This window comes from Camponotus floridanus, unplaced genomic scaffold (genome assembly GCF_003227725.1).
Source record: "Camponotus floridanus strain SB8 unplaced genomic scaffold, Cflo_v7.5 scaffold66, whole genome shotgun sequence".
Taxonomy (NCBI): domain Eukaryota; kingdom Metazoa; phylum Arthropoda; class Insecta; order Hymenoptera; family Formicidae; genus Camponotus; species Camponotus floridanus.
The window spans coordinates 329,385-342,790 of NW_020229834.1; the positions used below are offsets into that span (position 1 = coordinate 329,385).

The 13,406-nt window shown below is 32.8% G+C and overlaps 1 protein-coding gene across 1 annotated transcript; it reads right to left on the bottom strand.

Moving 5' to 3' along the window:
* Positions 1-11,182: 11,182 nt before the first annotated feature.
* LOC105257155 (zinc finger protein 765) lies at positions 11,183-13,034 on the bottom strand. The gene has a single exon (XM_011267597.3). The coding sequence runs from the start codon at positions 12,781-12,783 to the stop codon at positions 11,341-11,343; it is 1,443 nt and encodes a 480-aa protein (XP_011265899.1). The 5' UTR covers positions 12,784-13,034; the 3' UTR covers positions 11,183-11,340.
* Positions 13,035-13,406: the final 372 nt, after the last annotated feature.

A 13,406-nucleotide genomic window follows, 5' to 3' on the forward strand; every position in this document is an offset into this window, starting at 1 on the left:
ATAATAAAAATATTTATTTTTATTATTTAAACATTAGTTATTTATAAATGTGACTCGCAGAGAGTATCTAGATGGTTTCAATAACATATTATTTATCATATTAATTTTATAATAATATCTGAAATTATTGCTTCCAAAATATACACAAAAAATATTAAGAATTAGAACAATCCCATATTCTAGAAAAGTCATAACTCACGTGCGACAATCAAGCAGTTGTACATCTTTAGACGATAAATCATTGCTTCTTCGATCGTGTCGATTGTACGATCATGAACTCACAAAATACAATCGATTCGCCGTGGTTCGTCTTGACACTCATCGAGAGCAGTTCAGACCACATCATTAGACGATACTGACGGTTTTCGCGTTGCGGTTTCCTTTGAAGGGGACTAGAAATGGCTGGGTCCGTGCGAGACCAGCCGAGCGGAAATGCATAAACGAATGGACGAGTCGTTTCGCGCGTTCGCGACTGTCAGAAAGGTCTCTTCTCTCTCCTCCCATGAGCGGTCCGGCCGGAAAACGAGAGACACATGGGGAAACAAGCGCCGGACAAACGACAACATAAATGACGAACGTGATCAAAAAGACGCGCTCTGGACTTTGTCTCGAGACGGTGCCTTCTGCGTTTGATATCTCGGAAATGGCGTTGACTTCGCGACTTCAACCTGGATAAGCAGGCTCAATAAAGGAAATGTGGGAGATGGGAAATGTGGGAGATGGGAGATGACTATATAAACTCGTGGACGAGTATTGTGCTATACTCGATGCAATCAAATATTATTTTTATATAAATAATTATAATTATATAATTTTCCCTCTCTCTTTCTCCGTCTAAAAAATTTTGATAATTTATAATTGTTTTACTTTTTACATGTATTTAACTATTTTTTCTTATCAATCGATCACGAAATCTATTAGAATGTCATAAATTGAAAGATGTATCTTCATTGTTCGCTTTTATCCCTTAGGTTACTAAAACGATCGTGTTCATGCGTCTTGCTCTCGATGGCAAGGTCGAGATTTCAACGTGGAATTTAACCGTCTATGACTATACATCGTGGAGTCTCCGCGATACTCTGCGAATTATCGCGGAGCGCCGAGCTTTTCGTAAAGATGTGTGTCCCATATCGCACGGATCTGAGATTATCATCGGGTGATACTTATTTCCTCCTTTGTGCGAGCCTTCGTGACGGCGTATCAAAGAACTCCGGGGAATTAGGTAGCGCGAGCACCCGGTATAAGATGCTTTCCCGCGGCTGATCCCTCGTCACCGTGAATGGAAAGGCTCGCGGATTGAGAGAAGCGTCTCTCTCTCTCTCGCTCTTTCTCTCTCTTCTTTAATTCTGTCGGGAAAGTAATTATGTTCCTTTCGTATGTGAACTCTTCCGTTACGATGACGACATGAAAAACTAAAGAAGAGAACATTCCTCGTCGAGAAAGTGCGTGGAAGATTTTGCAAAAAAAATTCATATGCATGCGTGATGAAATGATACAGGATTTTTTTCTGCACTGGTCAATACAAATTATTGTTACAAAAAATGACTGTCGCAATAAATATAATTATTATTGCACCTATGACATCATAAATTAAAAATTTTATATTTATATATTAATTTCATATATGTAATTTCTCATAATCGGTTATAAATTGTGCAGTAAAAATTTCTGATGATAATGAAATAAAATTACCGGACATTTTTCCTTGGGACTTTAATATTTAATTTCATATTATTTCTTGAAAAACTTAATTTTATTTTGTGCATAAGAAAAGTCAAATCAGTATCGCATTTGCACACTTGTATTGTGTACATTGGTCACTCGGTAGGAAGATTGTTAGAGGAAATTGATCAGTCTACCGGGATAGCCCAGAGGGTGAACCTCCTGACATCCTTAGGGTAGGCACGAAGCAATTTTCGCTTCGGTAAGCGGTCATGTGTTTTAACACTAGTCAGATGAAATGATGCTTCGAAATTGCTCGCGAGTCCATTAACTCTATAATTATATCGCAATATTATATCCGGTGTTATATAATGTATTATTAATTTTATTTTTTCCTTCTAATAACTTTTTGATAATTTTTTCATGATTTTTTAATTATATATAATAATAATTAGAATCTTTTTAATATCAATTATAATAATAAAAGTAACAAATAACTTATTTGGTATTGTTGTTATGTTACATTCAATATTTATATTCGATATATTGTACAAAATCGGTCGTATGAGAAAGAGCACGACGTCATGTGAAAGCATCGAACAGGACATCGTGCCTGGAAGATGGACAAACAGAAAACGATGCTTTTAACACTCGGCAAACAGTTGCTGTTCTGGCGCACATCGCCAGAATATTACCGTGATCAGGGCTGGGTTAAGGTGGTGTTATTCAATTTAAAAACAATATTATTTTTATCTTATGGCATTACAACATACGTTAACAGAATAAAATACTTGTTAACGCATTATTTTCAAAGATATTTTGGATCTTTCTTTTTATGTTTTAATATTTGTATGTTATTCAAATTAATTAAATCTGACTTATTACACAGTTCTTATATCTATATTGCATTAATTTAAAAAAAAATTATTCGCGCAAATAATTATAAAAGAAAGACGGCATCATTATTTTATTACATATTTTTATTTACTTCAGGGTACCACACTAGCTTGTTTCGATCCTGATTCTGATCTCTTAAACGACAACAAATATCTCGAGGATAATAACTGTGAAAGCTTTTGTACGTGGGAAAAGGCGCGTCTCTCTCGCGAGCCTCTTTTCACCGCAATGTCCGGATATCTCGAAAAAGAAATTTCCGTCTCGAATGCGATCAATTTCCGTAGGGAGAACTTCCATTATCTTGTAAATAGTATCCTTCTCACTACTTTTTAATAACAATTTTAATATGTCAATTAATTTTATTTAACAAAATAGAATTATAATAGAATTACTTTTGTTTAAAAAAATTCTTTTTAATTATATTAAAATTAATTGTATAATATTATATATACAATTAATATTTTATTTAATATAAATTTATAATCTTTATTATATTAATAAGATGAGACTAGAGAAGCTTAAACAAATATAAATTACGTGCACTCTTCGAGATTTATTTCGCAAAAGAATGTATTCTTTGAACTAACTCTTGGTATCGGCATACTTTATCATTGTGTCAGCTCGTGAACTGGCATCCCTCCATTGGGTTGAGCGTACAAAATGTTTGATGTCACGGAGATTACCGGGGTGGCAAGCATACACACCAGCGTCGACGGTATGCCGTAGTTAAGGGCGTTTCGTGGTGATCCTTTCCTCCCGAACAAATATAAGGGTCGTCTTCTTGGGGGCTTGCAAGAATGTGTCAAAGCCGGTCTAGGACCGGCGATATAGTCGCAAGCATCAAACAATTATATGATTCACGCCGATCCCTGCATCTAATATAATTCAATGATTCTTTATCTCTTTCTTTTCTGCTATGCAGAACATTCTAATTTTATTGGGATGATCGTTGGTTATTTTTGATAAGAGAGATCAACGTTGATTTTCTTTCACTGAAAATTAATTAATTGTGATTTTTTGATTCATGGCAATATATATCTATGAAGTTAAAGTAACTTATAGACTTCTTTTTAGAGAGATATTGAAGTTTTATTATCATAATTATAAAATTATCTGTAGGCTGTAAAGAAAAATGCATATCTCAAGATATTCCAACAATTATATCCAATTTTGATAAACTTTCGAGCTTTCACATTAAAATAACTAACATCTGTTTTGTTCACTGGTGCTGTGCAAAAGATACGTACATAACATCCTCGGGCTACATCATACTGGAACGCATGTTGTCGTCGCTGATCGCTTAAAAACCATCCTGTGCATACACTGTAAAACTCAATATCAATCACAAAAAAAAATAAAAAATTCGGAAGCTTAATATTGTTAACACTGTATACAATTTATCTATTTTTTGGAGTTCTCAAAACTTTTTTTTGCACCTGAGGAGATCAGAGAATTCTTATTAGGACTTGAAGAGTTTTATAAAAAAACGTATTGAATGTGCAATACATATTCTTTATTATATAATTTTTAGTGATAAAACTTCAAAATTATTGTGCAAATGAAAAATATTTATAAAAATTATAACACATTACGTTTTTAAATCTAACATTTGGAACTTAAGTGGCTCTTTATTTTTCCTTCGTATGAGTGAAAAATATTAAAAAACAATAAAAAAATTATTTTAAAAAAGTTGCATTCCCAAAACTCTTTACCTAGAATGTTGAACAAAATATCTAGAAAATCCGGGAATTTTTTTAAAAAAGATTTTAGTAAACTCTTTATGTAATACGTTGCATAATTGCATTAGTGTTTAAATAGAATTCTTCGAAATCTTAAAAATCTTAAAATTAAAAAAAGCAAAGAAAGGCGAGAATTATTTTAAATCCCACGATAATATTTTCATGTCTAATCTTACTTACGAGAAGAAAAAAGCGTTCTTTCGAGCCACGCAATGTGCGTAAGCGCCCACATAACACCCACGTACACTCATACAGATATATACTTAAGACGCCGAAGGGAAACTTCCCACGGGAGGAGCAATTCTGAAAATTCTTGGAAGAGACACGTCGATATAGAGGCTGCACTCGAGACTACCAGACTCCATCTCGACCGGGAAAATTCTATTTCGCCGAGGCGAATAGCAAAGCGAAGATGACAAAGTCAAGGAGGAAAATTGCGAAATTGCTTCTTGCAAGCGCGACGCCGACCCGCCGGCCAACTTGACGGTACATCCGGTATATCCGGTATATCCGGTATATCCGGTATGTCGGTCGGCCTCGCCGTCGACTTGTCCGTGGTCTGGAGGAGGAAGAGGAAGAAGGTGAGAAAAGATCTCGGAGGCTAAGTAGATTCCGCGATGCCTTTGTGGGCACCTCGACTCCCAGGACGTCGGCACGATCTCTCGGACTAGGATATATCCTTGTCGCCGGTAAATCGCCAATCGAATTCCCGATCGACCTGGCGACGAGGAATGGAGTAGAGAGTAAAAGAAAGAAGGAGAAAGCTTAAAGATTTATCGTCAGACTTTCCGATTTTCGTTGTGGAATTGGCTTACGAAAAGTTGCTCTAACAAAAATATCTCGATCGCACACAGGAATTGGATTAACAATGTTATTACGATGACATACACATGCCATCCGACACAATGATAAATTGTTCAATCGTAATTAAAGAGTCACAAATACCAAAACTCTAGTTGTAAATTCGCTAGTGAGTGACCGGTCAAAATGTAAGTTAATTGGATAAACGAAATATAATGTTACGTATGCATTATTTAATTCTTTGCCGAATCTCTAAAATTATTGTTCTCACTTCTCATTATGATTGAGTATAAACACATGATGAATGATGTATTACAAATATATAAAAAAATAAGTAATACTTTTAAAAAATAAAATTTATAAGCTTATGAAGATATATATATTTTATCTTAATTAGGTCAATCAATGATCTCCACTATGTGTCGTCAAGATATTTATCTAATTCTGCCTTGATGTGATAACTAGCTGCGTTCGGTTCATAAGACGAGAGAATTTATGCGTCTATAAAACGAATATGGAACCTATTAGCGAACAGTTGCGGAGGATCTCGAGGAGAAATCAGCCTCTTAGGTTTAAAGCTCTTCTTCTTTCTCTTTCTCTTTTTCCCATAGGGGTGTACGTCTCTTTATTCGGACGGCACACAAAGGTTCCGCGAAGATTACAGGACCGCCAATCCCCTCCTGTATGGATTCTACGGAGGGGCATTATGGCGACACATAGTGGAGTAATATGGAAGGGCATCTCATCCCTGGACAATACTGCGCCTCTCTCTATAGCTGAAGATCTCTATAACTTTTTTTCTCTCTATCTTTATCGCTCTCCCTAGATCGTTATATAATCGCGACGATGACGTGATTTCAATGCCGCGAAAAATTCTTTTTGAATAAGTAAATAAAGCTCTGTTTTTTTACGATATTATACTATATTATTGGTTCACAGATTATAATTCGGAATAACGTACACGTACAATGAATAAAGCAAACTTATTATTAAGAAAAATATAGCTTAAAATTAATTTGTTACGAAAACTTGCAAGATTGCAACAAGTATTTTTTCTTTATAAAATTGTAAGTATACAAAGTGAAATATAAATATTATTTGATTCATTATTTTATAATATATTGTGCTGGATTATTATTATCAATATAAAAATTTTTTTATAAGTATCGTATAATATTTATAAAATTCTGACTTTTTTTTATAAATATTAATCTAAAAGTAACATATAAGATAAGGTATTTGTTATAAAAACGAGTAAAATAGGTTTATATTTTTTTGAGACACATGTATTTTAGAAGTCAAAACGCGCATTATGTACAGATATGATCAGCGTAACGCATCCGCAAATTAATCTAACGCAAAGTAACGTAAAACATGCAAGAGATTTGTCGCGAGCGATATTATACATTTTTATACATACATATTTATGTATATGTGTTTATTTTATATACAATTACGAGAATCAATACCTTAAAAAGTTACGCAATTTTTCTTTCGCTATTGCTGAATACTATATATATATATATAATATTCTGAACAATCATACATAGCGTATACGATATATATTTAACATTACAATCTTGTAAGATTATGAATTAAATGTAGGTCGAGATATAATTTTTATATTTTTATATAATTCTATAATTCAATGTATGCATTTGTGTGCGTTGTGAATAAATTTTGTTTATTATAATTGACAGATAAAATGAAAAATCTAGTATCGATTGTACATTTTAACTTAATTTTAAAATTAAAATTAATTTAACATAATTTTAAAATTAAGATTGCATTTTGCCCGAAATAAAATTAATCTCTTTATTAATTCGTGTAATTCTTTATCGATGTACAATGATTAGAAATTCTTAAACTAAATGGCTGATAATATTATTTGTAAGTATATATAAATGAGTTTCTCAATAACATTTATACAACTGTTTAAGTTTTCTCAAGTGTACATTTCACTACAACGAATTAGATTGTTTCGTATTAAATTCTGACTAGATTATGTGCATATACTAATTAAATATTTCTTGTTTATATCTATCGTTATTTAAAAGTCATGACTAGAAAGCACTCTTTCGTTCTAAATTAATAGAACAAACGATAATGCAAAACTCAAAAGATAATTTAAATAAAAAATTTTATATGCGCAATTAAATTACATTATTATAAAATTAATAAGAATACCTCGATATATATTTATAATGATTAAAAATTAACTTAAAATATATTGACTAGATTGACTAGATTGATATGGTCGTATATCTCTCTAGCGGGGCTTTGCTTTTACGATTAGTGTCGCAACATTTAATTATCATATTCTATGTAAAGATGGATATGTATAAAAGAATAATGAGCGAATATATAAGAGATGCAAATAGAATGTTCGTTAGCGTGTTCAATTCGTATTCTGATTCGTTTATTAAATTGTGCGTACATCAAAGTCGATTAATAAATTTTAATAAATTCGTTTTTTTTTAATTTAGAGTTATTAATAAATTTATTTTTGCGTTTACTCTCTTAATGTATACCCATCTTTAGGATATAATAATGACTTTTTCAAGTTCGTTCCTAACACTTATTATTATCTCGTACAACTAAACACAACTAGGTCGATTCCTATAGTTAAAGAATGGATCTGATACTTTTGAGGAAAAGATATCTATTATATATGGCTTATCGATTGTTCAACTGCATTCATGTTCACATTAATCTCGGTTTATAATATATCTATTATATATCTTATCTTAGTTTTTATATCGTATAATTGTCAAACGTCTTAATATTATCTTTGATTTTAGCTGTATGAGACGATCTCTATGATCGGGAGATGCATTAAATCTAAGATTAATGATTGATTAATAACTCATTCGAAAGCAAGCTGCTCATTTCTAACGTATCATACAATAGAATTTAAAAAAGAAAGAAGTCGCACATTATATAACTTGGCTGAACAAACATTATTTAAATTTTTTTAATTATATGTGTATTTTGTATGTGCAATTATGTATGAATTTTATTGAAAAATTAGTTTTATGGATTAAATCAGATCTTACAGATTAAATTAGATATGTAAAATGGCATAGATATATTTTTAGATAGAGATACTTTTATCATTAATTAGTAAAAATTAATTTCTATAAAAGATATAAATATATATACAAGTAAGTATAATAATAAATTATAAATAATTATATTTTATTACATTATTCTAATAATGCTAATATAATTATAAATCAAAAAAGATTAAAGACCGTTTATAATTAAACACTTCACCAAAGTCAACTTCTCTAAAGCTGAATCTAAGCTAAGCGAACGAATACGAATGATCATATAAATGAATGGCAGCGTATATAAAAAAGCGTTATTTAATTATTAATCTTATAAAAAAATTATTTTATGCAAAATTAAAAATTATAATTATTGTATAATGTATTAAAAAAATTATAATTATCGTATAAGGTATTATAAAAACATATACTATAAAAAAAATATTTTATAAAAAAAATTAATAATGCCTCTTCACGTTCGCTGATATTCATTTGTGATCATTCGTTTCATACTCGTTCGCTTGATCTAGATCTGTTTTAAGAGATGTAACAAATTTGTTTAATCGCTAGTAAGTCTGCTCACCGACTTAATGCTAGACAAATTGAGATCGTCATGTCAGATAGTCTCTATCACTTAGCCTAATTGCGCTTCATTATATATACATCGCGCATGCTATATACAGATTTATATCACGCGAAGTTTATATCGCCTATGTTATTTGTTCGCGCAGTTACATCGGCGAAATTTTACATAAATTTACAGAATTTACGCTTCATTAAAATTTGCTTTCGATTACATAGCATGATTTTACGACTAAAAATAATTATTTGACTAGAAGTGACTAGAGATGATCGGAGATCTTTGATCTTAGTAATTTCTATATTTTGGCAATGTAGTGTGCATTCGATTTTCTCGAATTTTATAACTTCTGTATCCAATGATAAAATAACGTGTTAATGTTTAACATATCTCAAACAATTGACTCCATTATATATTTTCTTAAATAAATAGCAAGTAATGTTTCATGCAAATAATGTTTCACATTAAAATGCAAACATTAACTTAAATTATATATTATTATGAGTTTTGCAAATGAATATTTTATTATTTATATATCTATATATTAAACAATGCATTTATTTTATCTATCAAAATGTATACTTATCCAAATTTTATATTTCATTTTAACATTTTATATATACCATTTTTCTTTCTTTTCTTTTGTGTTTAAATAATTATCTTAACAAAATAATAATTACGTTATAAATTATAATCATGAAATAATCAGAAATCATATAACTGTAATGATTAGTCAACTGCAAGAAATATAAACATTTGCAATATATTATGAGAGAGATATGATTGTATGTGTTCTTTAAAAATTTCTTTCAAATCTTGACCACCGCTGATTAATATTCTTTTTCTATTTTAATTATTAATGTGTCATTTTATTTAGGTCACATTATGATCTCAATAATATATGGGAATGAAATTTATATATTTTATCGGTGATACTTATCTTTCAATTTTTTTCATGTTATAATGTATAATTCATATATACAAATTTAATACGCACAACGGTAATGTGGAACCCTGTTTTTCCCGGTAAATTCCGTGAAATATAATAACGATTATATTTTTTAGAGAACAAGATTAACGTATATAATTCCACGTGTAGTAATTTTGAAGCTTATAGATTTTAATTTTCTTGATCAAATGATACGCATTATTAGCGCATCACTAATACAATGACTATAAACGACTAAACTAGATGATTAGAACTTACACGAAGGGATATTTAATTTCTGATCAGTTTATCTCCTTTCTCTTGATCTTTAACATATTATCAGTCAAAGTTATAATTCTCTGCGTCATAGTTTCTTCTTTTTATTTATATATTAAGCAATTTACAAATTAATTAAAAATTTTATAAAGTAAAATAAAACAATTTTTAGAAGTTTGACTAGAGAAAATTTTATGCAGACTAAACATTAGAAATTGACTAGGAATAAATTAAGTAAACAAAAATAAGATAATTAAAATATAATCTGATAAAATCTCTTTGGGAATTTAATTAAAGAGCATTTTATGCAAAAAGATTAAAAAATGTATAAATTAGGAATAACTAGAATTGACTAGAAATAGTTAAAATAAATAATAAAAAAATTTATTAAATTGAATAACTTGCAACTAAATTAAAAAAAAAATGATTAACAAACTAATTAAAAATTTAATAAAATAAAATGAAACATTTTTTGGAAATTTAACTAAAAAAAGACTAGAAAAAAAAATTGAAACTGACTAGAAATTAAATTAAAATCAACTTTATTTGATTAGAAAGCTAGTAAAATAAAATAAAATGATTTTTTTAAAGTTTGAATGTTTTGTACATACAAACACAAAAAATTAAATTGTGTTAATATGTTACTTTTACATAATTATAAAAATAAAATATAATTATACGTTTATTAAATTAGAATAAAACAATCTTTGAAAATTAAATTAGATAAAAGTTTGTGCAAACAGACTAGAAATATAAAAAAAAGAAATTTTATATACGATATACATGACTAAGAATTAAATAATTAAAAATTATATATATATATATATATATATATATATATATATATATAATTAAAAATATATTTAAAATTTATATTTTATTTTTAAATATTAAAAATTTTTAAATAAAATAAACTAATCTCGAAATTAGTCGAAACTAAATCGAAAATTTAAAAAACAATTTTGTACAAATAGATTAGAAATATAAAAAGATAAGAAACTAAAAATAAGATAACTAAAAATTAAATACACATTCACTTGTATAAAAATATATTAAAACAAAATAAAATAGTTTTTAAAATTCGATTAAAAAAAGTTTTTGCATAAAGAGATTAAAGCTATTGATATTATAGATATAACAAAGTAAATTGAACATATAGTGTAATTAAAGAAATTAAATATCCCTTTTAATAACAATAACAATAATACTCTTTCTCCTCTTCACATTTATTTTTTTTTTATATTTCCTTCTTTTTTCCTCTTCATTATTTTCCTTAATATTAGAACGAGCATGCGGAGCGTTTTGATTGCGTACTCACAATTACGAAAGCCGTGTCTCTTACAAATCAAGACCGAATCTCCAGTAGAGTCCGGGTCGCCTCGGCAGGGGTCTCGCCGGAAATTGATGTCAGGTCATTTCGTTGGTCAACTGGCTGGTCGCTGCTGTCTGAGTGATGTCTGATTTGCTGATAGTTTCCTGACCATCGACAACAGTATTATTATTACTGCTGTTACTGACGTTATTGTTGGTTTCTGGATGTTGAGTGGCCAGATGTTTCCTCAAGGCGGCTTGTCTAGTGAATTTAGCCTCGCATCTAGTGCAAGGGATCTCTGCGCTGGTCCCCGACGAAGATGATGAAGAGGACGATGACGTCGCGGATGACGCGGAATTATCAGTGTTGGGCAATCTGGGCTTATGCCAACGTCGATGAGACGCTAAATTGGCCGGGCAAGAGAATCGCTTGTCGCATTCGGGGCAACGGTACTCCACGTGGGCGATCCGGGAACAACGATGCTGCGCCAGTTGAAAGGCGTCCTCGTGAAGTTGCCGGCAAAGCTTGCACTGGTATGGCCCGAGTCGATTCTCGATCTTGGCCAACTCAGCGCGCGCTTCCTCCGTGACCTCGACGATGTTGAAGGCAGGATCGATGTCGCCGGTCACCACTGCCTCGTCCGGACCTAGGATCACAGTGCCCGATACGGGACTGCTGGTGTCTTCGTCGAATTTGAGTCGTCTGGCGTGTTTTTTCTTGGGCCTCTGGGCAGTGGTCTTTTCGTTGTTGGTCTGTTTTGGAGTCGACACGGAGGCGGATCCGGAAGACGGTGAAATGAGATCTTCTTCCCGAATTCTCCTCCTGGGACACTGAGGCGGCGATGGTGTACTGGGTGGCGTCATAGGTGCGTGCACGCTTTGAAGATGTTGCTGTGGCGTTAAAAGAAATTGCTGATGATAACTTTGCATCGATTGCATGTGTGTCGGACTCGTTAAAAGAAGCTTCTGATTGTGCAGCTGGTACTTCGAGGCGAGTTCATTTCCGGAATACGGCGATAGTCGAGTACTTTCTTCGGGAAGATGATGGATCTTGTCGACTATCGAGTCGTGGAAGCGAGATGATTCTTTATTAAATATCAAACGTTCATACTGACTTTGATGACTCTGGGCCGAGGAGCTGCGTAAAGTGTCCAAGTCGTCGACAACCAGCTGTTGATCTTCCTCGCTGTCTCTGCGGCTTTCAAGACGAGTTTGGACTTCCTCGCGGATTCTAAGATCTTTTTCGTCACCCACCTCAATCATCTCTTCCGTCTTCGGAGTATTTGGCGTTGGTGGTGGTTTCAAAGAGAGATCCAGGGGGCACGGCGTTGAGGACCTGGAGGACTCCCAGGATTGCAAAGACGCGTGATGCTCGACGGATGGGATCCGCGAGTAGATCGGCGAGGACGGGTCGTCCATCGGGATGTGCCACGTGGTCGGCGGTGCGGCGTAAGCTGGATGATGAATCTCTTCGCTATAGTAGCTCATATAACTAAGACCTGGGGCCAAGAAGGCCCTCGGTAGAGTACCGTGCAGCATTTCCACGTGCAACTTCCTCCCTATCCCTTGCTGGATTTCCTCAAAATTCGTGCTGCATCTTTTGCATCTCGCTTCGTGTTTCCATAGCCTCCGGATGGAAACGTTCGCACAAGTTTTCGGTGCGAGCCGAGGCAATTTCAAGAATATTCAGCCACGAAGACGCTATCACTGGCGGAAGAAACGCTGGACTTCTTACGAGGATTCCTCTTTAAGATCGCCTCGGACGACACTTCTTCCTCGTGTTTCTTCCTCGGCCGTTGAACGCCGTTTGGCAGAAGTTGCTCGTGCCACGTCTCGTTTATGCCGTATGCTCCGCCCGGGCAGCCGTCGCTCATCCGACGTTCATTGGTCGTCACTTCCACCCTCACTTCGCCCTTTTGCTGGGCGCAAGCGCATTTATTTTAATGCTTGCCGCCCCGCTCGGCGCGAGCAGACGCTGCGAACAGCTGGTGGGGTAGGGATGTAGCCTCTCGTCTGGCTGGCTGGTTGCGGAGCTTTCTGCGGTGCAGGTAGGATTTCGATAAGGGGACAATAAAGGTGCGATTTTGGTAACATTGGTATCAGTTTCATATCTTGAACGATGTTGGTCAATGTTTCGATAAATTAATATTATATATTAATAT